The sequence below is a fragment of the Labeo rohita genome, chromosome 9 (genome assembly GCF_022985175.1).
Source record: "Labeo rohita strain BAU-BD-2019 chromosome 9, IGBB_LRoh.1.0, whole genome shotgun sequence".
Classification (NCBI taxonomy): Eukaryota; Metazoa; Chordata; class Actinopteri; order Cypriniformes; family Cyprinidae; genus Labeo; species Labeo rohita.
The window spans coordinates 13846620-13874369 of record NC_066877.1 but is presented as its reverse complement, the minus strand read 5'-3'; the positions used below and the strand labels follow the sequence as shown (position 1 = coordinate 13874369).

General features: G+C 36.8%; 1 protein-coding gene across 1 annotated transcript in view; it reads right to left on the bottom strand.

Moving 5' to 3' along the window:
- The window catches only part of man1a2 (mannosidase, alpha, class 1A, member 2), a 119130-nt gene that overhangs the window by 73087 nt on the left and 18293 nt on the right, over nucleotides 1–27750 (bottom strand). Inside the window, exon 3 of the mRNA XM_051118751.1 lies at nucleotides 24584–24842. Coding sequence (XP_050974708.1) covers nucleotides 24584–24842 — 259 coding nt within the window. The remainder of the gene's footprint in view (nucleotides 1–24583; nucleotides 24843–27750) is intronic.

The following is a 27750-nucleotide window of genomic DNA, read 5'->3' as shown; positions in this document are numbered from 1 at the left end:
AATAAAACAGGGACGCACAAAGGCCTTTGATGTGAAAGATGAAGCGTTACAGCAGAGATGTCCTGTTACCCAGAAGCCCCCGCTGTGACCGTGACCGCGTCTGCTGTGCTGTCATTCCACTTTCAGGTCACTGGCCAGCAGCACCCTGTCGATGTATCTTCACTCTGTGCATGTGTGTTTTTCTTTTTTTCCCCCCACTGGGGAAAGATGAATGGACACAGTGTGTGTCTGCGTCTCTAAGCGTGTCTTTGTCTCAGCTGTGGCTCTAGGCGTCCTCTCTCTGAGCTCTCTCGCTCGCTTCCATTAAACGGCTGGCTGAGATTCGGCTCCGAGCCACTCCACATTTAGACATGTCTTCAAACATTACCACTTTAGAGGAATACTTCCTCCAAAAGCAGAACAGTTGTGACGAGGCTGATAAGGTGCGTGAAAAGCACAAGAATGAAATTTTAGCTCTCCTCTAAACAGTAGTGCTTGCTGTCCTATGTAGGATGTCGTTTACTAAAGTATACTTAGGTTTTTATGCACACACAAGAGTATGCATACAGTATGTGAGACACGTCCCCATCATATTAGTATTTGCTCAGCACATGCGACTTGACTTTTTTCAAGGTGGAGTCACCAACAAAAACAAACACCTGTTTTGATGTGAATGGAATTAAAGGGATAGTTCAACCAGAAATGTAAACCCTGTCATTAGTTACTCACCCTTATGTTGTTCCAAACTTGTATGACCTTAGTTCATCTTTAAAACACAAATTAAGATATTTTTGATGAAATCCAAGAGCTTTCTGACCCTGCATTAATAGCAAAGCAACTGCCACGTTCAAGGCCCAGAAAGTTAAAGATGTCGTTAAAACAGTCCATGTGACATCTGTGGTTCAACAGCTACAAGAATTCTTTTTGTGCACAAAGAAAACAAAAATAATACGTTTATTTAACTATTTCGTCTCTTCTGTGGTACCTCAAACATTGCTGTCTACGCAAGGTAAGAAAGCTCTTGGATTTCATTAAAAATATCTTAATTTGTGTTTGAAGATGGACAAAGGTCTTACGGGTTTGGAACAACATGAGGGTGAGTAATTAATGACAGAATTTGTACTTTTAGGTGAATATCCCTTTAAGAACTTGTTGGATGTGTTGTCATTAGTTTTAGAACACTTAGGGTTCAGGGTGTGCACTCAAAACTAGGGCCGTCACTAACGATTATTTTGATTATCGAGTAATTTGTTGATTATTCTGACGATTAAGTAATCAGATGATTATAATAATTTTTTTGTAGTAATAAAAATAGACCTAAGTAAACAATAGCCTTTAAATGAACTAAATACACATATATAATAGAAAATGAGACAATAATTAGTTCAAATAAAGTATGAAAAGTAGAGATGCACTGATTGCAATTTTCTTGGCCGATTCCGATTTCTGATTTTTTTGTAAGTGTGACCTGCCGATACAGATTTTTGCAGATTCCGATTTTCTTTCTAAGAAGTATAATTGACAGCATAAACAAACAAAAATGTATACTTTTTTTTCCCCAATGCCAAAAAATGTACATAATTAAAAAATTATTAAACATTACAAATCCCCCAATCTGGACTAAATTACAGATATTCTCTATTAATGCATTTAAACTGCAAAATTTCAAATGCATAAATAATTTTATAAAATTACTGTTTTAAATATTTTTTAAACAAACAAATAAGAAATGTTGTGAAAAATGCAATGATACTTTGAAATTAGGGCTGGCAAACGATTAATTGCGATTAATCACATACAAAATAAAAGTTTGAGTTTGCCTGATATATGTATGTGTACTGAGTGCAATTATGTACATTATGTGGCGGCAAATGAGCGAGTCATTTAGTCTTTATGAATGGGTTCCTGAATCATTCAAAAATGTGGATTCATTAAGGAAATACTGCTGTGTTGCTCGGAGACATGCAGCAGTTCTGCTGAGACTTTGATATAAACTATTTTCTGCAACGAAATTGAGCAAAAACAATAAAGCCGCTTATTTTAAACTACTATTATATAAAATCAGTGTCACATCCCAGTCGTGTTGATATTTGGGGAATCATATTGGTCATGCAATGTTGCGTACCTAAATCATATAAATATTTGTAATTTCAACCGTGGTATGCATCTTTAACTTTGTATGAGTGTTGTCGCATTCATTTGTTTTGATTTCTGCACTAGTCTCATATACTCATTTTTAAGCTGCGCAAGCATCATCTGTCATGACATAAATACATTATCAGTCGGCGTAAGTGTGACGTCAACTCAGGGTGTAAACGTGTAAACTCAGGGTGAGGGATTAAACTTTATTTTGAAATCGCGATGAACATTTAGCATAATTGAGAAAGATAATGCTGTATTTTCCTGTATTTGCCTAGGTTTATAAATGATATACCTTACAAATCTGATGAAATACCACACGTTGTATTCACAGATGAACGTTATAATACATCCAAACTAAATGAAAACAGGTTGTGTAGCAGCATTTACTGTAAACGGAGCCGCTCTGAGATGCACGTACGTAGCCTACGCGGCATGTAAATAATTAAAACGCGTGTATTAAACCTGTATCGCATATATTTATTTCATTGAATTGTAGCGTTTATGAATTCTTAATAGCATCTTTATTATGATTTTTAAATGGGTTTAACATGTGGAATGCGCTACTTCCGGTATTTTGTCGATTACTCGACACGAGCGAAATCCAATCAAGGTTTTTTTTTCTCGAATAGAATTGAGAAATCGTTGCAGCCCTACTCAAAACATGAATCTACCTGACTGCTACATTGCAATATGCTCAGGAAAATTTATTCTTTTTAAAATGACATGCATCTTATTTGATGCCACCATGCCACAAGACACTGAAAATAGACAGATGGCCAAATTGTGAAAAGACATGAACAAATCCTGTATGAACAGCCACTACAGCATTACAAATTAGGAATGCTTCACATGGGCAACATCTCAGTTTCAGAGTGAAACACATGGGTAAGTATTCCATTCCAAACGAGTTTGACTACAGCATGTTGCTATGCAAAACAATTTAAACAGCATAAAAATACACAGCACATTCAATTTTGGGAAAAAACATACTGAAACAATGTATATTACCATTGCGTATTGTTTAAAATGGCCTCAGCATAGGGGAGGATGCCAGTGACACCTTAAAATCCTGACTTGGGCTTGGAATGGAGCTTATGAACAACACAGATGCAGTAGACATCTCTGGAGTTTGTCTGACTGTCATTGTTGTTGTAGGCTGCCATCCCGAGCACAAGGCATGATTTTCCTCTGCCGTTCTCAGCCTAAAAACCCGAATCCCAGGAGGGAGCCAAGGCAATGAAAAGCAGTCAATAATTTCATTTTGTTCTCGGCTTTCAATCTTTCCATGACACGCTGTGCGCACAAAAGATTATGAATTACCACAATGCAGTCTTTCCTCTAGGTCTCCAACGGACCGAAGCCTGGTGGGTGATTAGACTGATTGTTAAACCCGTTTAGGGTAGACAAATTAAAGCCTGTGATCAGCAAGAAGCCTAAAATATGAACTGTAAGCAGATGGAGAGCTATGAGTCCATAGATTTCTCGTTCCCTTTCCTCTAAATTCCCACTTGATCATGCGTAACTTCCAGCCTCTCTCATGTTTTATTCAAGGGCTGTTCAGGGTCGTTCTGCCTGTCAATTAACAGTTGTTTTGACTAAGTGGAGGCCTTGTGAAGCGTTGAGAGCAGAGCCTATCCGACACGAAGGGAACTTAAACTGGCGGTTAAATTAAGCCCAGGCTTTTAACTACCCCATGAAGATGTGTCTACAGGGATGCAAATGCAGGAGAGACAGACAAGGTTAGACAGACACAAGTGGCCTGAGGGGTATGTTTGTCAATTTTTTTTGTGCTAATTCTGGGAAAATGAAAATTCTGTCATTATTTACCCATCTTAGTGTCATTCAAAACTTGCACGCCGTTATTTTTTTTGGTGAAACAAAAAAGGTAGTTTTTGAAGGATCACCACATAGCTCTTTTCCATACAACAATTCAAAACAATCATGTCTGTGAAGCTTAAAAAACACCATAAAGCATCATAAAAGCAGTCCATATGGCTTTGTCTAATAAATTACTGTTCAGCAATAAACTTTCCCTTGTGAGTCAGTGTGCTGAACTCATCATAGAGAAGAACTGGTTGAATAGAATAATTCATTTACTAATCTATTTTTACTGAGAAGTTATTGAACAGTAAGATTGTAAATGTTTTTTTCTCTTCTGCTCATCAAGCCTGCATTCATTTGATCCAAAGTACAGCAAGAACAGTAAAATATTTTTACTATTTAAAATAACTGCTTTCTATTTGAATATATTTTAAAATGTAATTTATTCCTGTGATTTCAAAGCATTTTTAGCATCACTACTCCAGTCAACATGATCCTTCAGAAATCATTCTAATATTCTGATTTGCTGCTAAAAAAAGATGTATTATTATTATTATTATTATTATTATTATTGTGTTGAAAACAGCCGAGTAGATTTTTTTCAGGTTTCTTCGATGAAAAGAAAGTTCAGAAGAACAGCATTTATCTAAAATAGAAATCAATTGTAACATTATAAATGTCTTGATCATCACTTTTGATAAATTTAAACCATTCTTGATAATTAAAAGTATTTATTTATATAATTATTATACTGACTCCGAGCTTCTGAAAGTTATTGTGTATAATGTTTATAATACATAATTGTAAAAAAAAAAAAAAATGTACTCAACTATTTTAAACACCGATAATAATAATAATAAATGTTTCTTGAACAGTAAATCAGCATATTGGAATAATTTCTGAAGGATCATGTGACACTGAAGACTGGAGTAATGATGCTGAAAATTCAGATTTGATCACAGGAATAAATTACATTTTAAAATATATTCAAAAAGAAAGCAGTTATTTTAAATAGTACAAATATTTTATAATATTACAGCTTTTTCTGTATTTTGGATCAAATAAATGCAGGCTTTGTGAGCAGAAGAAACTTCTTTAAAAAACATTACAAATCTTACTGTTCAAAAACTTTTGACTGGTAGTGTATGTACCACTTTTAAGGTCATTTTTCAGTGCTTTTGTCATTTTTGTGGAGTTGGGGAAACCAGCTGTCAACATTCTTTAAAAAGCAGCCTTTTTGAGCTCCATAGAAGAAAAAAAATGAATGAGTAAATAAGAGTTTCTGAGAGAACTATTATTTTAAAGGGCCTTTTACAAATCATTTTATTATGCAGAAAGTCTATAATTTGAGTAATTTAACATTCAAAAAGGTCACTCTGCTTTTATTAGAAATGAAAACAATAGATCAAGCAGCACTTGGTCCAAGAAAAATGTTTTTTTTTTTTTTTTTTTTACAATATACATTTTTTTTTTATCTTGCTTTCATTTAAAAAAATAAATAAATACATAAAAGACCGGAACAAGAGAGAATGAGTGAGAAACAAATGTATGATCTGAAAAGACCGCACTTGATTTATGTCAATTTTAAAAAGGCATTATGACCCTTCATTCATCATTCCACAGTATTTCCCCATAGGCTGTGTATTCATTCAGTGTCTCACACGCAGTGCTGAAAGACTCTAGATCATCAGGTTCCTGAAAAATGAGGTTCCTGTAAATGAAGCCTGCGCCGTATCGCTGAGTTTGAAAGCACATTTAGTCTTAATTAAAGTCCTAAATGAGCACCCGTTTCAGCAATGACTAGGCATGCACACTCATGCAGATTCCCAGTGCCTGGTAAACAGAAAAACCTCTTTGGCCTCATGCAATAACCCCAAAAATAACACAAAAGCCCAACATGAAAACAGATCTGCATGAGGCATTTAAGCGACATGGTTTGGATTCAGAACAGAAAACCTGGACTTCTAACTCCAAGCTCACTCGTACAATACCATTTTTTTTTTCTCATGTCCTCCTCATTTATGGGCATTGTGTAATGCAATTCAATATTCGGTGCATCCGCACAAAGCGACTAATTGATTTACTGGATCGGTCCCTACGGATCGACAGTCGTGTTCATATCAATTCCAGAGCAGCCAGATACGATCATCTCCACCCTCCCATCAATCGAACACAGTGCAATGTACAACGAGAGCGACAGATGAGCCTTGTCGGTGCTTTCTGCTCAACCGCTTGAGCGATGGGGCAGGCCCATTGTGCATTTCAATTACCATCCGGCTGCCAGCACACTTGTTTGAACCGTGATCAGTGCTCATATCAGCTCTGTGGGTAGATTGGTTATGCCTGTCAAGCCGTGCCTTCAGACTCCATAAAAGTCAGAGTGTAAGACAAATTACAATGCATGTTCTCAAAACCTATAAGTGGATTTATCCTGAGGGCATCGTCACCTTTCCTCAAAACCATTTGCTGCTTTCAGGCGCACTAATATGATTTTTCTTCTCATTATCATTGGCCTTTTATTTTTGGAGTGCATTATTGCCAGGGAGCAGCAAAAGCACTTGGGCGTGTTACAAGGGGCATGCTGATGGTTTTTCCACTGCGCGCTGGGATTGAAGCGTGAGAGGGAGATCCTTTTAGAGCACATCACACTGTCTGGAAGGATTCCTAGAGCAAAGACAAAGCCAACGCTGGAGCAAAAGGTGGAGAGAGAGAGAAAGAGCGAGACAAAAGAAAGACTACAATAGGCATCTAAAGAAAGAAAGAAAGAAAAATGAGAAAACAAGGGAACAAAAGGAGGAAAAAGGAAACAAGAGAGAAGGCAGACAAACATTCGGTAGAAAGAGGTGAATGGGAGAATTAGCCGTTTCAGCATGGATGAGCTCACTCCTGGACCAGGGGTTTTGGTGCAGACTATGAAAGTGCGAAACTACAAAACTGACTTCAGTGAACTCTATTATAACGATATTATCAGTATTGTGATATCACAATAGCAAAACTGTCTCTTTCATCGCGGTCACATGACGATATGAAACGATAGGTCTTCCAGGCAAAAAGTGTAGTTTTTAAAATATATTTAAACTTCTTGCTCTAACACAAAAGGTCTTTAAAGCTGTGTTTTGGGCCATTATGCTTTTGACACAGCATCTGTCATAAGAACTAAAACCGAAAGCACAATATGGTTCAGCCCCTTCATCAACTCTGTTTTCGCTGTGCATTTTAAAGGAAGCTCGCACGTCACTCAGGCGATTGTGATCTGTCAGAAATGTGGGTATTCATGTCAAATTTTATTATATTATTAATGTAGACATGTAATAAATGTATAGAAGGAGTAGTAATGGAATATAATTACAGTATTTTTGTGATTAAGCTATAGCATTTATACTAAATGTATTTAGACTACTGTTTTTCATACAAATACCTTGAAACCATATTACATTTTTACCATGGTTATTTACCACATAACTTATCATGATCTAAATGTATGCTATTATGGAAGAGCAATGGAATCAAAACAGAATACTTGCATTTCACCATAATAAAATGAGGTTGCTACAACTTTTACAGATATTACTGATTTTGATAATGAACATAAATCTACATCTGTATCCTAACTCAAGCTAATATCAAATGTGCATTTCTAAGATACATTATTATTAATATTATGAGACAATACAAACCCGTTTTTTGATTTGAAACAATATTACTCATTAAAACAATTAAACAAAAATTATTTTGTTAAGGAAAAATAAAAAAAAACATGAAGCGTTTGTCATGTTCTGACCATAAAGAATATTTTAAAGCCACAATTAACCACCAGGTTTTTACAACTTTCACATTGTAGGAAAAATCTGCCTTTAAAGTTGAAAGAAATAAAAATTTGACATTTATCATGATAATTATCGATATCGACTGCTATGAACAAAAATGATTGTGATAAATTTTTTGGCCATATCGCCCAGCCCTATTTGTAGTGAGACACGTTTTTTTCACTGAAGCTGGAGTTTTCCTTCAAAATAAAGGTCTACTGCTGTTTCCGTCAAAATAAAGCTTTAAAGTGCAGTATTAATGGCTAACAGCTAGTGGTTTAAATGGGTAACGTTACTGCAGTCCAAATTCAAACTATCTTTCAGGTGTAGAAATTTGGAAGAAAGTATTGGAATTTCCCCATTGTAGTGTAAAGCAAAAATAATATACCTATGAAATATTCATTTTTATCTATTTTACAGTACAACTGTTTTACAATATATGGCTATTACTGTTATGGCTATTTGTTTGGCTTCCCAAAAAACAAAGAGTGTGAATGTAATTTAGACTGAGACAGTATATCACAAATAAAAAGAGGGCTGAGTCCCGGTACAAGAGTTCAGGTACAAGTTAATTCACTTGTAGACTTTTTTTCTGACTTGTTTTCTTAGTGAAGAACATGGATTGGAGCTCTTAATTTTGAACTCTCAAAGTGCATTAGATAGAACAATTCAACTTAAAGTACAAAATTCTCATTTTTTTCCCCCAAGTCTTTATTTTTTTTAAACATCGTAATAATTATTGTATTGTGGGCTTCAAATCAAGATATCACATCATGAGGTTTTGATATTGTAACATCCATACTAGTTAACTAATCTGCCTAAAACAGCTAGTAACAGATTAGTTAAAGGAATGGTTCACCCCAAAATGAAAATTCTGTCATTAATTACTATCCTCATGTCGTTCCAAACCCCTAAGACCTTTGTTCATCTTCAGAACACAAATTAAGATATTTTTTGATGAAATCCGAGAGCTTTCTGACCCTGCGTTGCTGTCTATGCATCACTATTATGTGTGTGTGTGTGTGTGTACAACTTATGAAAAATTTCATCATTGCTGAGGACGATGAAGTTTCACGTGGTTAGCTAATTACTGCGGTGCTTAAAAAAAAAATAATAATACAGCATTCAGAACCTGCAGCAAACACGCACACAAACAATGTGAAAATGCCCTCCACAGTTTCCTCTAGAGGGAGCTGCATTAATTAGCATTAACCCCCACCAGGCACATGCAATTCATTCATAGATCACTCTTTGCTCCACAGCAAACCAACAGAGACGAGCAACTGTGAAAAGTCCGCATCGAGGTCAAATAAGAACTGCCGCTCTGAAAGTATCAGGCAGCAGAGCTGCAATTACCAGTTGCCCCTGGTGACGGCCTGAGTCCCGGTGATTGATTTAGACTCCTCCCATTTCACCACAGAGCTGCAGGTTAAAGTTACGGCGCTATAACCTGTCCACTGAGATAGACAGAATCCTATCAGACGGAGTCTCGGCGCAGTAAATGCGACGATGCAATAGAAGCCAGGCGAAATGATAAATTGACTTTAAGAGCATTCCGACACTGAAAGACTCAGGACACTTCTTCTGTTTTGGAGACAGCCTTTAAACATCAAAACCAGACATTACTGCACTACCTTGCGGCATGTCAAATATAACCTATCATTCAACTAATTCAGATATATTGGCCCTTCAATTGCTGTCCACATTTTAGCTCCCACTTGACTCCACTGTGTCTGGCTTTGTAGACTTTAAGAAGAGCTGGATCTAAGCCTCAGGTGTTATGTGAATGTAACCTATTATGCCGCTTTTACAAGATGTGTATGTAAAGTTGTAGCTCAAAATACCTGACAGATCATTTTTTGTAGCTTGTTAAAATTGCCACTTTTAGGGTATGAGCCAAAATGTGTCATTTTGTGTTTGTGGTGCTCATTTGCATTTTAGAGGGTGGAGCTTCTAGAGCCAGCAAAAACAAAACAGAAAAATCTTACGTACTGTAAATGTCAGAAACTTTCAGTAGAGGTGTTCAGCCTTATATGTTCAATCGGTTTAAAAGTCAGTCATCTGATTGTACTGTGCATACTAAATGTGCGTTTATATATTATTATATATTATATATTATTTATTATATACACTGACGGAGAGCACAGCACACTAAAAACGATGACATACCTGGTCTCATGGTGCCATCTCCTGCTATCACAAATGTTATAAGTCCCACTTGTGATTATGAGCTTGACAAATTCAAGTGGTCGACTTTACATTGCTTTCATATTCAATTTTTAACAACCACATTCCTATTTACAATCATTCTGGTAACCCATGAAGGCAGCATCAGTGAAAACAGGCAGACAGTGGTAGCTTTAGCAACATTAGTCTTACAGAGAGCCAAGATGCTCTTTCAGAAAGGCAATTTGGAAAGCAAACGTGATATTTACTTTGTCTGTAGCTGACGTTCAAGCGTTGGTATTGATCCCTAAACAAATAGGGAATACACAGAATTTTTCTGGGACATTTCAATCTAAAACTACTTTAACCACAGTGTCCTCAGCGGCTCAGACAGAGGGAGTCTATGGAGACTCCTACGTTAGTTGGCGCATCCCAAAACACAACACTTGCAATGCCTCTTTGGCACTGTCCTTGTGTATCTCCAGCAGCTACAGCGAGAAAACAGTAATGGCAGACTGCTGCTTCTCAGTCAGGGCTGTGTATATCCTAATAGGCCAGAGATTGTCACAAATGGATGGGATTTCTCCCTACAATGACATCAGTGTAGGGAGAAATCTGGAATCGCGTGTTCAGAGAAACGGTATATGATTTATTGGGATTATTATGATTTATTGGGGTTGTGTTCACACACTGCAGCCACACATCTGTGTTCAAACACTTTATGAAAGTGATTTTTGCATAATAGGTCCTCTTTAAGACATTATGAGGATCAGCTATGTCTGTATCCCAGCATCTACGTCTTTTGTGCTCAGAATGCACGAAACCAAAATGGTATAGTCCAGGACAGTCCAAATTCTGCTGTTTAAGTGCAAGTGCTCTGCAGAGTTTAGCTTCAACCCTGATTAAACACACCTGAAGCAGAAAATGCAGGACTTTAGGATTACTAGTGTGCTTCTCAAGCGGAAGGCTATATCCTAGTAAGGCTGCATACTTCAGCTACCACATCAAGTGCCATCGAAGGCCATCTCAACTTGAAGGATCCTTGTAAGGCAGCCTTCTTTTCGCAGCCTTCATTTGGCGTATCTTGAAGTGTTTCCTTTGTGTCTCTCAATCACCCACAATCCTTTGCACACACTCCAATTCAAAAAAGGAAAATAAGTCAGCACTGAGGTCATCCATTGTGTGACGCAACACAAAAACATATTTTTACGGATTATGCTTTCTATTGTTTCATTGAGGCTAAACTAGATATACTGTACTGAAGTAAAAATAAAAATGAAAATACAATAAGAGAACAAAACGATACAAATTATGACAATACAATTCACATTTCATAATATTTTGTGTCACATCATATTGTACTGTTGATTTCACTTGCACTTTTAAATACAGGCACAGTCATTCCCTCGATGACCTTGACTGCTGCGTGCAATCTCACCTTCTCCCCATTTCATCTTCTGTGCATATGCACAGCCATGAACCTGCCCTCTGACGCTCTTCGGGTCTCAGCGCCCTGCAGGGTAAATGCTCACACTGCCAACTATATTAACATTAACAGAGCAGCACAGAGCTCCAGATTCTCACAGCAACATGCCACAAACACAACACGCACCAGATAATTGGCCTGCTGGCCAGTAGATGAGATTTGACGTATTACAAGGTGGAGCTCACTAATGAGAGTTCAAGCTCAGTTCATAAAAACACTCCAGATCCCATTGCCCCTGACGAGAACAGCCAAAGCACTCAAAAACAAACATACTTCCTCTATGATCTCTGTTCATGGAGATCAATCCTCAAGGTTGGGTTCTTTGTATTTTGTGATGTGAAAAACAAGGATGAAATCAGAGAATCAATCAAATTTGGGATGAATAAAGACATAAAGACACAAAGACATCATTTAAATATGAATTCTGCATGTTCTGTCTCTGTGAATGAATGGCAACCATGATGCTTGATGGTTGATGCCACATCAACTTCATTTCCAGAGTCACTTCATGAGCATTTTACAGTTTACATACAGACACTTCATGGCAACACATCAAAATGAAAGTTTGGTTTAATTGAAGAAATTGTGAGAACATTATTATTGTAGATATAACTAATATACTTCCCAAAGAAAAAAAAAAATTCTCAGTATTTTAATTTTAACTGGAGACCTCTGTTGAACATTGTTTAAAGCTTAAGTTTCAATTTATTAGACATGCCTTTTGATTATTACAATTGAATTAAATCATTCAAATGAAATTAAGGCTGTCTTGATAACGAAATCTGTTTGAGAATGAATTGCCTATGAAATAATTGATGAATTGTCTATTTTATGGCACTGATTATTGAAATTGTCTGGATTTTAAAATCACGATACAAGTAAAGATGCTACATGTAGCGTGAGCAGTTTTTCATTCAAATTTGATTGTAGAATTTCAACATTTAAAGCAAAATGACTTTTGTGAAAGTGAAATTTTTGTGAAATTATGCTATATAAAATATCTGGAAGAAAAAACAAAAAAAACTGCAGATGAATGAGAACGCAAAACCACCCTCTTTGACAGTAGGTGGCGTTTACGCAATAGCAGCGATAAGGTGTTTTCTTTCTTTCCACTGGACACAAAACAGCGCTGCGCTTACAAACACTTTGCATCTTTGTTTAGCTGAAAGGTGTGTGTTACAAATTGCAAATTTGAAAGCGAAAGTGAAAGAGTGCGCGTTGGAAAGGAATTGGGGAACTCCATGTCTATTGCAAGGTTCCCGGAGGTCGGACCTCAGTGAATTCCAGTCAGTCACACGTCACGTTAACATACTAACGTCATAATATCGTCATTACGCGACGAGAACATTTTGTGTTTGTGTGTCGTTTATGGCAAAAACATAAAGAAAATTTGCATAAAATGCTATGGTTCGTTTTAAAAACAACTAAAGAAAAGTAATAAAATAGTATATGTGACCCTGGACCACAAAACTAGTCATAAAGGTCAATTTTCAAAATTGAGATTTATACATTATCTGAAAGGTGAATAAATAAGCTTTCCATTGATGGTTTAGAATAGGACAATAATTTGGCTGAGATACAACTATTTGAAAATCTGAAATCTGAGGGTGAAAAAAAAAAATTAAATATTGAGAAAAATCGCCTTTAAAGTGGTGCAAATGAAAGTTCTTAGCAATGTATATTACTAATCAAAAATTAAGTTTTGATATATTTACTGTAGCAAATTTACAAAATATCTTTATGGAACATGATTTTGACTTAATATCCAAATGACTTTTGGCATAAAAGAAAAATAGATAATTTTGACCCATACAATGTATTTTTGGCTATCCACCTTTTTCTTAACGTGGAAGTCTCGCCGGACTGGAGCGATGCTTTACATTCCTGGTCTCTGGTGTTTCTAGTCAAATTAACATATTTTCAGAGCCAATAATATAACGTTAAACCTGCGCACATTTTTATATTTAGTTATATTGAAAAAGCTTCAGCTCAGTCTAGCGTTTTTTACCCCATTCAAACATGGATTTCTATGGAGACCAGAACACGAAAGCACCCAAACGGAAGTTAGAATCCTTGATGGCGCCACTCACCGGTTACTCAAGAAAAAGGTGGACTGCTACAAATATACCTGTACTACTTAAGGTTTTGTGGTCCAGGGTCACGTGCCATTTTATAAACCTAGTGTGTAACGTGCTTTTAAGTTTGAGACAAGGTTTGACGTCATTGGAAGCAAGCATGGTGCGTCCCGCTAATGTTGGGGATGATCGATCTGCCCCAAGTTCACAGGTCAGATGTCTGACTTCAAACGCTTTTCTTCAAACACAATATTGCAATATTATTGAAAGGAAAGGACGTGAGGCCAAGTATGGTGACCCATACTTGGAATTTGTGCTCTGCATTTAACCCATCCAAGTGCGCACACACATACCATGAACACACACCCGGAGCAGTGGGCAGCCATACTGCTATCACTGCGGCGCCCAGGGAGCAGTTGGGGGTTCGGTGCCTTGCTCAAGGGACTCACCTCAATCATGGTATTGAGGGTGGAGAGAGCGCTGGTTATTCACTCCCACCACCTTAAATCCCTGGGACTCGAACCCACAACCTTTCGGTTACAAGCTCGACTCCCTAACCATTAGGCCACGGTTGCCCCCTGATCAGAACAGTGATCAGAAGATTATTTTATAATTGCACAAGCCTAAATGGAATACAGATAAATTAAAACTGAACACAGAATATGGGAAAAACAAAAACTTGTGGGTAAACACACTACTGGCGGATCCATAACTTACATTCTTTTGCAGTACACAAAAGATGGTATTTTGAAGAATGCTGGTAAAGCACTTTTGGTGCCCACTGACTTAAACACTGAGACATTTCTAAGTTCCACATAAGGGAAAAAAAAAAAAAAAGTGAAAGGTTTTGAATGACGTGAAGGTAAAATATGACAGAATGTTCACTTTTGCATCAGCCATCCAACTTTCTCCGTAACAAAATCAATCCTTAAACCAAAATCTGTATAGTCACCAAGCCCTGCAGACCACGATCAGACCAACCACTATCAAAGACACACTCAGGTGGTATGAAAACTCTCACACACACTCACAGAGTCCATAATCCCTGTTATGGCTGAGAGCTGTGGAGGAAGGAACTGAGGAGCTTGTGCTGAGGGCCCCTTAGACAAATCAATATGACTGTAAGCTTATCACTGAGTTAATGTAGGGAGTATTATAAGTAATTACATTCAGAGAATTGTCAAAACGAGAAAGTGCAAGTGTGTGAAGAGTTTATGAAAAGATTATAAAAAGCATTGCACTGGGACCATAAATCCATTTAAAATGCAGAAGATTGAACAAAACAGACACTCTGTGAAAACCCAAATACACATAAGTGAGAAACAGAACGAGTGATGCCAGTTTCATCCCACACATATACGGCACATATTTCTCTCCACCCATATTAACACAGCCTGTGTAAGCAGAAGTATACATGAGAGTAGAATTTCAGTCTATTTTCGTTACACATAGCTTGTGAACTCATACATTAGTTTACAGTCAAATGAACAGATTTAGCCGTCTCAGAAGAACTGGAACTTCCCGTATAGTGTATTTCACAAATATGGTTACAAACCTGAATGAAAGGCAAGTTGAAAGCAGGGCTGGGCGATTATTCAATAACGATAATTATCGTGATATATTTTTCCTCGATAAAATATGAAGAATTCGATAAATGTTCGATATAATTTTTATGTGCCAAAAGCAGAACGAAACAGCGACTCATTTGAATAGTGCCACACAGACCGTTTATCCGCACGGACCAAAGTTGAAACTGCCGCACTGCGCGAGCTCACTAGAGAAGATGCATTTATTATCTCGATGCGACGCGGACGCGCCTGGAAAAACCGAGCACGTCGAGACCGCGTCGCTTCCGTTATGAGCGCAGCTGCCGCGCGCCTACGTTTAAAATAACGAACTTGAGACGCGATATGTGAATGGCTCCGACACGCGAGCACTAAACGGCGCTGTGAGATCCAGTGTGAAACACTTAAATTCAGTAATGAACACAAATGACTCTGTGATTCAAACTAGTTTAAAGCTGAGCAACGAGACAGTCAGAAGGCTTTTCAATCTACACATCGCCATCATTTACTATGGATTTACTGTAGTAACACTCACTGCACCATGGTATTGTGGCAGCAATGTGGGATATTCACACTGAATTTTATTACAGAAGTAAAGGTATATAATTATAGTATGTATGTATTTGTGATTAAGCTATAGCATGTGTGTATTTATACTGAATGTTTTAGACTACCGTTTTTCATACAAATAGGCTACCTATAAAACCATGTAGTTATATTTTTACCATGGTATTGAGGTACCATTATGTGTGGTTTTAACTGTGTTTATCATGATTTAAAATGTATGCTTGCTACTATGGGAGAACAATGCTAAATTAAAAAAAAAAAAACTTGGTATATGGTATATATGGTTAAATAAATTTAACCATACAAAACTGAGGTTGCTACAATTTTTACAGATGTTACTGATTGATAATGAACAAAAATTTACCTCTGCATCCTCAAGCTACTATCAAATGTGCATTTCTAAAAGACAAAAAAAGTTATATTATTATTATTATTATCATTATCAGACAACCCAAACCCGTTTCTTGATTTGAAACAATATAACAACTTAGAACATGCAGAAATTATTTTTTCTATTTAGATATTTATTTTATTAAGGACAATTAATGGTCTGGTTTCTACAACACTCTAGAGCAAAATCTGACTTTAAACTTGAAAGAAATAAAGATTTGACATTTATTGTGATAATTATCGATATCGACTGATATGAAAAAAATTGTAATCTTTTTTTGCCCATATTGCCCAGCCCTAGAGTGTGGCCCTCGAGTCAAAAGTTTTCCCACCCCTGTGTTAAGGGGTCTCAGCTACAGTTTGGCGTTTAGGTGCTGTTCTAGGTAGATTCATGAATGTAAATTCGGATCTAATAAGATCTTATGATGATTAAGTTTCTAATAATCCTTAACAATCACACTTCCAATAACCGCTTTATCATTTATGGCCGGTATTTAAGAAAATAACTGCTTTCCTGTATAAAAACGCAGCTCTGTTACACTGCATAAAAACATGAGTTTGCTGTTTCCATTACACCATTTCTATGCTTACCTTGTGAAACAGATCTGAGATTCATACTACAATAACAGGTCCTATCACAAACTCCTTTAACACACACACAAACACACACACCACACACCACATGCAAAAGCAAACAACAACCCCTGACAGATACCATTAACAATGTACACAGCTAACTTCTCTGCCTTCTTATCTTTCTCCTCTGAGCTTTGGAAACATAGCAGTTAATCCACATCAGAAAGATGAATTCAGCACTTTCGTTTAATCACACGAAGCAAGAGAGGTGTGCTGCCGTAGCAAAGGAGAAAAACGGGCATTATGGAAGCATCTTCTCCTGTCAGCTCCAGTCCCTTCAACAGGCTCCTTAAAGCTAGCACTGCGCTAATTCAACAGCAGCTCAAAAAAACCACAGAAACACATACAAAGACAGCTCAGAGGGCAGATCTGTGGTTACCTGTGGTGAAACTATGATGAAAGACGACAATGGGCAGGTAAGACAGGTTTGTGTACACATGTATCTGGTTACACTGCAAGCTCTACCTGTACTTTGTGTGTGAGGTAAAGCTAGTGTGTTAACATGCACAATTTGAATGAGGTTAATGTAGTGTGTTAATAGTTATATGTGAGGTAAAAAAATGAATGTTGTAGTGTTTGTGTATATAAAGTAAATAAAGTGTGCTAACATTGTGAGCTAAATCAAGCATTTAAGAGCGGCGATTATGTTAGCATTTAATACACATGAAGTAAATCTGGCATATTAGCCTTTTATGAGTAGTAAATCTAGTGTTAGTGTTTTGTGTTACAGTGTCCTAACCAGACGCAACATGATAAGATTATATCGACAAACAATTTTTATGTCCACACCAGCCATGACAGGGCTACAATATGCAACAAAATCAATCACAATTTACAGCCAATCAGATGAGCGTGTGGGCAGGTTCTCTGGAAGCAGTGTCTCTCTAACAAAACATAAGTACATAATCAAATTCATGAAAATGTCATCATTTTATCATTATTCAAAATACATACTCAGTGACTGATACAATCTTTGTCATCGAATATACTTGTTTATTTACACAGTGTTCAGCATCTGAGGGAAATTGCCAATTGTTTCTTTAATAATAGCTATTAAAGTCATGCAGAAATGATACTGAAATTAAACAATTTTAATACTGTACAAAACAGATACCCAAGATAATCACTGACCCATTAACTGCATTTTTGGCTGGTCCAGACAAAAACTAACATGGAAAAGATATCTTTTAATCACATGATGCAGTGTTGTATCTTGTTAGGACACGTTGACAGGTAAATCTAGCTTGGTAGTGATAAAGTCAAACCGGTGTATTAGCATTATGTGTGTGGTAAATCGAGTGTGCTATAGCATTTTGTATGAGGTAATTAGTTAACTTAAGTGCTGTGAACTAGTGCATGTGTGGGTGAGTATACAAGTAAATATACACTATCGTTCGAAAGTTTGGGATCATTAAGGCTGTATTTGATTATTTGAAAATATAGAAAAAACATTTTACAATAATATTGTAAAATATTATTGCAATTCCTAATATTGGATTCCTATTTTAGTACACTTTAAAATATAATTTATTTCTGTGATGCAGTGCTGAATTTTCATCAGCCATTACTCCAGTCTTCAGTGTCACATGATCCTTCAGAAATCATTCTAATATGCTGATTTTTAAAATATGCTGAAAATAAAAAAGAACAGCATTTATTGAAAACAGAAATCTTTAACAATATAACTTCATACAATATATATTCAAATATTCAAAGTCTTATATATTCAAAGTCTTTACTATCACTTTTTATTAATTTAACACATCCTTAATGTATTTAAAAAAATAAATAAATAAATGTACGGACCCCAAACTTTTGAATAGTAGTGTATATCATAACACAAAATTTCTATTTTGAATAAACACCGTTTAACTTTTTAAATCAAAGAATCCTGAAAAAAGTAGTTCCCAAGTTCACAGGTTCCCAAAAATATTAAGCAGCACAACTGCTTCTAACATTGATTACAAAACAGCATATTAGAATGATTTCTGAAAGATCTTGTGATACTAAAGACTGGAATAATGATGCTGAAAGTTCAGCTTTGCTTCACAGGAAGAAATTATATTTTAAAGTATATTAAAATAGAAAACAGAAAAACAGAAGTAGAAAACAATTTTAAATTGCAGTAATATTTCAGAAAATGTAATTTTTTTCAGTATTCTTAAACAAACTGATGCAGCTTTGATAAGCATAAGAAACTTATTTTAAAAACATTAAAAATCATTAAAAGTATATGAGACAAAGTCATGAATGTGATGTGTGAGGTAAAGTTAGAGCACTGTCCTTGACTCACACATGTGATTAAACCATAACAGCTCTTTAGTCACCAAACACAAACACAGCTGCTAGCATTTAAAACAAGCAATGAGAACCGTGTAGAAATAAATGGTCATCGGGACACCTCGGTCCAGTTTTCATCATAATTCACTGAGAGTCTGCTTTTTGTGAGAAGCGTAATCAGCAGTCAGTCTGTCACTCACTCGCTCTGAGAAAGCAGAGAATCCAATAGCCAATGATGCAAATTGAAGGCTACGCCAAAGGTGGGTTTAGGAAGCCTGAGTAATGTGTATCGAGGTAACAGAGTGCATTTAAATGAAGGCAGGACACACACACACACGTCCAGAGAGCAAAAACAGGGTTAAGGCCCCAAAGTGAGCAGCAGATGGCCCCGCTGTGAGTAGTCCACTGAGAGATGTTGCTGCTGGATTTCATCCCGCAGGGCATTCGTACAAATGTATGTATCTATGTGAGTGTTTGCAAGGAAGTGAAAAAAAATCAGAAAAGGTGGTTGATGTATTTTGATGAGTGGCAGATGTTTCCTATATAACCTGTATAGCGCATAAAGACTCCACATTCCCCAATCTAAAACACATTAACACACAGACAGAGCAGATGGCAGTGCCCTGTATTCCCTCATCCACATCACTCAGCAGACCTCTCATTATGGCTAATTATGGACTTTTCACAACTCATTCTTAGCCCTGGGTAAACAATCTTGCTCCTTGTTCCATGTGTCACACAGTGTTCACAATGTTAGTAACTAATCAAATGTTTTTCGTGCTACACGTGTAATCCCTGGGTTATTTGCATATTTACTACTACTAGTCAAGTCACTTTTACATATATAGTACTTTTCAAGATTGTTTCAAAGAAGTTTTACAGCAGGGGTGCCCAAACTTGTTCCTGGAGATCTACCTACCTGCAGAGTTCAGTTCCAACCCTGATCAAACACACATCTGTAATTATCAAGTGCTCCTTCAGATCCTAATTAGTTCAGTTCAGTTGTGTTTGATCAGGGTTGGAGCTGAACTTTGCAGGCTGGTAGATCTGCAGGAAAAGGAGTGGGCACCCCTGCTTTACAGTAATAAACAGGAAAACAACAGAATCAATTATGCATATTTAATCAAACGAGACAAGCAGGTTGGTGGTAAACAAGTGGATACAGAGTGAGTAGCTACTCACTAGTCCAGTTTTACAGCCTCAATGGGCCTCATTCATGAAACACGAGCAAAACAAATTTTGGTGTAAATCGATCATTAAGCCTTTCTGATGTAAATTTTTGAATTCATGGAAAGGTTTGTATTTTCAAAATGTTAGCGGTACGATAGAAATGCACACCTGCTCACTACCACGTTTAAATGGTGCGTAAAACGTTGTGTTCTTTTTTGCAAACTAGTGAAACTGAATTTTGATGCACTGCCATAATAATTAAGTTCATTTGCCTTTTTTTTGTAGCTGTGTTGATAACTTTAAAATGCAGTGCTCGTCACTGTTTACCCAGCCATAAATAGGGGAAGGGCGGGACAAATACCGACCAACCATCCTACTTGTACAACGACTGCCTGCAACAATGAAGTAAATATTACTGGTTACTGCTTTTTATATTTATATTACATAAAATTATTTAAAATGAGATACTACTAACACGTTACCACTGTGGATAGCCTATCCAAATCATAGAATCTAAAGCGTCTCAACGCTGTGTCACCAAAGCGTTTTCAAGCACCATCAGCTCGTCATTTTAAGAAGAGTGCCTGACATTTTTTTCAACTGACTGGCTAAAAACTCCTTGGTGGACACGTTACTGAATATTTTTCATTGTTTGCTTATGGCCTATTAGTTATTTTTGCATGTATGCAATATACTGGAGTCAAACCTGAGAAAGTAGACCAGAATATTCCACTGCGTTCCTGGACACGCAATTTGCATAGCTGTAATTGATAGGCGGGGATTATGCTAATTGTGAATGAGTGTGCACGAGTGTGTGTGCCCTATTTACGAATGATTGGAATTCATTAACATATACGTTTAACTATCAAATCAGACATTTATGAAGCATTTGTGAATCCGGAGGAGAATTTTCAGGAAGGTCTGTTTTACGTGCAAATTACTCATAATTTACTCATATATTTACACTATGAATGAGGCCCAATGTGTTTATAGTCATGCTCTTGCAAATGATTCTAACAGTCTTTAACTGAAAGAGTTGTGTGATTGTGGTACAGTTTGTTTATAGCCTATGTTTAGATTTTTACTTGCTGGCGAAGGTATGTAGACTTCATCTAATTTGTGAAGATTACAATGAACAAAGCTTGTAGTCGTATCTTTTGTAGTCGCAGAGCTTTTTTCTGCAATAATCAAAAAGCCAATGGAAAATCCTATCGGGTTTTTGTCAAGAGAACCACAGTGATGCTAACTTCAAAAATACATCATTACTGCAGTACTCCATGGTGTACCAGGGGTGTCCAATCCCACTCCTGGAGAGCTGACGTCCTGCAGAGTTCAGCTCCAACCATCTTCAACACACTTGCCTGGAAGGTCTAGCAGAGACTGTCTTATTGTTGGGAGATGAGAGAGTCATAGTGAAGCCTCTCCTCTACTAACATGCAGTCAAAAAAAAAAAAAAAAAAACCCAACAGACCATGATCTCCTTCACTGCGTACCACCTGAGCAAAAGTGTTTTTTGGCTAAAGGTTGCAGGTTTGCCTTCCAGTGGCTTTGGTTCTAGTGAGTCTGAAAACCTTGTTTAGCTGATTTAGGTGGGTTTAATTAAAGCTGGAGCTAAAACCTTCAAGACAGTAGCCCTCCAAGAACAGATTTAGACACCACCTGATAAACACACATGAGATGAAGACTGTACTCGCCATATTTTTCTGTAAAACTTTAAGTAAGTGTTGTGTATGAAGCAAAGAGAATAGACAGATGGCAGTGCAGCGTCTAACAAAACTGTTGTACTGTTAACTAAAAAAGGTTACACAAATAACAGTGATGCTAATGCTAACTAAAGGACTACTCAATGGCTGTTTAACTATAAATAAGGTATCACTGTAGGTAATGCACTGTTTTTGGTCAGAAACTGAGGAATGGAGAATCTGCAGGGTGGACAGCAATTTGGATGACATCTGAGCAGAGGTTTATAACATAGCTTAAAATTCGTTAAAAAGTGTTAAAAAGAGTAGTTTCAGAACAAAAATTTACAGATAATTTACTCACCCCCTTGTCATCCAAGAAATTCACGTGTTTCTTTCTTCAGTCATAAAAAACCCTTTTTTTTCTTTTTAGGAAAACATTTCAGGATTTCTCTCCATATAGTGAACTTTTATGGTGCCCCCAAATTTGAACTTCCCAGCCAAGGAAGAAGGACCTTATCTACTGAAACAATCGATTATTTTCTTTAAAAAAAAAAAAAAAAAAAAAAAAAAAGACAATTTATATACTTTTTAACCTCAAATGATCGTGTTGTCTTGCTCTGCATGAACTGTGGGTGCATTCTGGGTCAAGACAGTTAGGGTATGGCGAAAAACTCCCATCTCATTTTCTCCCCCAACTTCAAAATCACCCTACGTTGCTGCAGAAGTACGGACCCATCAAAGAGGCTAGCCAAAGCCAGCAAATGTCACAGCATTCCGCTGCGGTCCCGTCCGCGCCGTCTATTCCTCTAAACGAAGACCCACTTCAATGGTGGTGTGGGATGTCCAGGCGCTTTCTAAAAACTCCATCGTCTTGCTTTTCATTTATCTCTGCGTGCCTGCAACTTCATTTCCTGTCGAGCATCTTTTTTCATAGTTTACCAGACCATGTTGATAATTTACTAAACAAAAACGCATGGTCTTTAGTAAGTAAAATGGGCATTTTTGCATCGTTTTGTTTTTAAACGACATGGCCTGCATGACGTAAGTTTTTAAAAGCTGTTTTAATGCTATTCCTTGATAAACGTTTCTATTGTTTTTGACCTGTGTTTTAATGTTTTCTAACGTTATATGAAGATGAATAATTCTTTTAGGCTATTGATTGATTTTAGATTGTTCTGTATTTCCCCAGCTGATTTGAATAAATAAGCTATACAGTGGCTGATGTTGAGCGCATGCTCTTTTGTTTCCTTTTACGACCGGCTAAAATTAAATGATGATAACGCGAGGCAAGCGTACGGCAAGCGGAATTTATTAAGTCATTTGAATGTGATTTACAAATAAGTATTTCGAATGTAAGACTATTACATACATGCACATACATAGGCTTACCATCTTTTAGGGGTACCTTGGTTTTAGACTAGCCGAGTAGTCGGATACAAAACCTTCATTTAAACGACTATCAAATTAGCCACATCCCTAGTGTTTACAAAGTGAACGTGCAAAGAAGATCAAACGCCCTTTACAAAAAAAAAAAAAAAAAAAAAAAAAAGGTAAAACAGCGGTGTAGGATGATTTTGAAGTTGAAGACAGTGAGATGTGTCTTTTTCGACATACCCTAACTGTCTTGAACCAAAATACACAGAGTTCACAGAGCTAGACAAGACCAGCGTTTCAACTTAAAAAGTACATAAATTGTAATTTTTTTAGAAAATAACGGATCGTTTCAACAGGTAAGACCTTTCTTTGGCTGGGATTGTTTAAAGTCATTTGAAGCTGCAGTTAAACTGCATTTTGGAAGATCACTATATGGAGAGAAATCCTGAAATGTTTTCCTCAAAAAACATAATTTCTTTATGACTGAAGAAAGACAGACATGAACATCTTGGATGAAAAGGAGGTGAGTAAATTATCTGTAAATTTTTGGTTCTGGAAGTGAACGTCTCCTTTAAAACTGACTTTAACATGGGATTTACAGAAGCCATTAGCCAGAGTTTAGCTGCACGGTGAAAAGCTCTACTGCAACAATTACTCCTGGAACATAACCATCACATACACTTCTGTGAAGACAAAACGATTCTCCAAAGTACTAAAACAAAAGAAAAACATTTATTTCCAGGTTTAGGAGCTCATTAGGGACAAGCGGCAATTTGAAAGCGAAAATAATGGCATTTACTGCAAGCAGTGCTGACTCATCATCTGCAGCCCACAGGCTGTTGAGCTTTATGTAAGAGGTCTTAAAGGTGTCACCGCCAACTAAAACACATTAAACTTGATCAATACTAAAAGTCAACTAGATCTGAATATCATCTGTGTCAGTAACAAGAACGGCGTAAGAAATCTCAAACCCAGAGTATGCGAACTGGAACTGCAAACAACTCTAAACGACATTTTCCAATCTGCTTCATTCAGGAACAGATCTCCCACAGTAAGACGCATTTTGTGGTACATCTGGAAGAGTGAAAATCAAAATCTGAATTACATCAGTAAAAATTTGTAACAGCGTTTTAAGACAGTCAGTTCCAGTCAAGCACAAATCAGCCAGTGGCTATAACTCTCTGAGAATTATTCTCATCCAAGACTGCAACCCATTTTCAAAAGCTGATAATTATACCTGTGGAGAGCCTGGTTTGGTTCAAAATGCAGCAGATTAAATGGGCCAAAACTGTTCAATTTAAAAAGGAATGTGAAGTAATTAAGTGAGAGAGAAGAAAAACAATTTCCGTTCATTTCCAACCAAAGCAAGACTGAAAGAGTACATCTACAGGAGTTACAAACATTAAAAGGTATAGTGTGACACGCACACACATGCTCCTCTCACCTCTCTGATTTTATCCCTCTTTTCCTTGGTGTCAGGGTCCCCTGGGTCACCATCGTTGACCCCTACCAGTTTGGGCATAGGTACTGGAGGCAGTGGTTTGGGTCCATCTTTCTTCTTCAGGTCCTCGGCTACCTTGGTCTTCTCTGTCTGGATCTCTGCCTTCAGCTCCTCTTTGGATTTACGGAGCTTTTCCTTGGCTTCCTGCAGTGCCCGCTCATGATCTGCCCGGATCTTGTCACGAAGGCTTTCCTCTTCCTCCCTGCAAGCGCACAGTGAAATATATCAGTACAGAGTAACTTTAATTGCAATTTAAAGGTGACCCATCATGAAAATCAGACCTTTCCCGTGTTTAAGTGCTATAATCGGGTACCAAGTGCAACCCAGAAAACGTGAAGTAGAATCTGCACGTTTCCACCCACCGCGCCATCATTGTGTTTTCGCTTACATCAACGGTGTACCAGTTCTAATCCCATGGTAAAAGTTTGAGCAATGCATGCTAACGGTTCTGTTGTTGGCTGCACAGACGAGCACAGAACACTATTTAGAGAGAGCAGTGGATTTATTGATTTATTTACTGCATATTACACTACATATTTCAGAAGTTTAAACTAATATAGTTTAAAATGCATAATTTTAGCATGATAGACATGATAATCAAAACCAAACAGATTGGCTTTTTTGGTTGTTTTTTAAAAAAAAGAGTATTTGAGGTATGAGCTGAAAAGGCGCTGCTCTATTTTGGAAAAAGGGGTGGGGTGCAGCAGCTCATTTGCATTTAAAGAGACATACATGAAAACAGCGTGTTTCTGCTTCCGCTTAACAGACCCAATGTTTACCACACTGCCAACGCACAAAAACTAAGAAAGTGCAAGTAAGTCAAACGCTGTTTACAAACAAAAAGGTACAATGTGTTGGACGATTCTGAAGTTGTAGGAGAAAATAAGATGGAGTTTTTTGCCATACTCTACCTTTTTTAGCCGAAGTAAACAGACGATGAATTTAGATGCGATTCGTAGTAGTGATGGAAAGTTCGGATCGTTTTACCAACTCGGACCTTTGAGTCTCGTTCAGCAAAATGAACGAATCTTTTTTTGAGTCATTTCTTTAATTTTAGCAAAATCAGCGTCACATGACAGCCCCACAAGATGAACGAACAACTCGAAAAACTCGAAACTCGAAACAGGTGAACTAATTCCAGTACAGAATCTAATAGGATGACCGAATCACTCCCCGAGATGACTCGTTCTTCGTGAGTCAGTTTAATTCAAAATGAACGAATCGTTCAAAAACGACCCGTGGACGTGCATCCGAGAGCCTGTGCTATGCGAGCTTTTGTGTCAAAAAAGTATACAAATTTTTATTTTTCAAAAAAAATGACCAATCGTTTCGCTAGATAAGACCCTTCTTCCTCGCCTGGGATCGTTTACAGTCCTTTGAAGCTGCATTTAAACTACATTTCGGAAGTTCAAAATCGGGGGCACAATTGAAGTCCATTATATGAAGAAAAATCCTGAAATGCTTTCCTCAAAAACCATAATTTCTTTACAACTGAAGACAGAAAGACATGAACATCTTGGATTTTTCCAAAATTGCTGGTTTGGAAGTGTAGTTCTCCTGCTTACAGAATGTATGTGTTACCAAAATACCGAACATCTGTTTATATTTTAACAAACCCTTGTTGATAGAGTCTAAACATCAGAAAAATATCAGTCTATGCACAAGTTTTCTATGTTAAAAAAGGGAATAATTATGCGTTATAGATGTGACAAAAAAAGAACAGTTTTTGAGAGACTACATACTTTGTAGGATTTCTGCTAATTAAAATGCAGTAATACCCAACAAATAGAGAAGCGATGACTCTTCACAGAACATAGGCTAACTGTAGCACTTCACAGACTAGAAAATCATGCACTAAAAATAAAAACAAATGCTTTAAAAACTTTCAGAGACCTCACATGGGTATTTGAACCACCAAATGTTGACATCTGTGCTATCAGTATAGTAAAAACTTCTGGTAAAAACTTTATTTTTTCATGGTAAGGTTAACATTTACATGGAATTACCCTGATCTGTGGGGTATTTTGAGCTTAAACAGATTCTGGGGAAAACTGAGATATATTACGTATTGTAAAAAGAGGCATAATAGGTCTCCTTTAAAAATGAAAAGAAAAAACAAAACAGTGAAGGAGCTAGTCTATCAGTTTATACTGCCACTTTATAATTTTAAACATACACAGAGATCCACTGCTCATTTAAAAGTTTCAGGGCCAGTAAGATTAATTTCTTAAAGAAATAAATACATTTATTCAGCAAGACCTTGCATTTAAAAATATTTGTTACAAAGGATTTCTCTTTCAAATAAACGTTATTTTGCACCAAACCATTATACATATACAACTCTGTTTTTAATTTAAAAATGTAACTCTTAATAAAATGAACTTCACCCACAGAGGACAGTACACCAACAAACAAACCTAATCAATCTCTCCAACAAACCAACTTAGGTTTAAAAATCCAATAATCAACTCACATAAATATCTTGGGGTTCTGTTAAAAATCTTCCAGCCAGGGTAAAAATGGTGGAAATTCGACTGCAGGGACAACAATCACAGACTTTTACACTGCTCACAGCTTCTATAATGAGGCAGACAATCTACTCACAGGCATTTCTTCTACAAATGAAACACACAGAGCATCTCACCATCATCTTATGTAATTCCGCTGAGCCTGTGCTGCTGCACCGCTGCTGAATGTACAGCGCCACAGCAAAAGAAATTATACTTGTATAAACTTGCAGTTTGAATCAAATGTGACGGATTAAAACAGTCAAATACTGTGAAATAACAGACAATAAACAGACGTATAAGTCTTTTAAATGCATTGACTTTGCTGGTAGTAAACGTACAAACAAACATACAAGAGACTGAGCTGATTCTCATAATGAATCGGTCAGAAAAACTACTTGGATCATTCCACTGAATCAGTAGTTTTTGACTAAATGAGTAAACTGCAAATTTTTACTTCCATTCATGTTTGACTGATAAGCAGAGCATTTACTATATGTACATAGACTCTGATTTACATTAACATAATACTGGCTGTTTTTGTTTTTCATAACAGTTTGTAGGTTATTCAGAAATCATTTACAGAGTGCTTTGTAATAAATG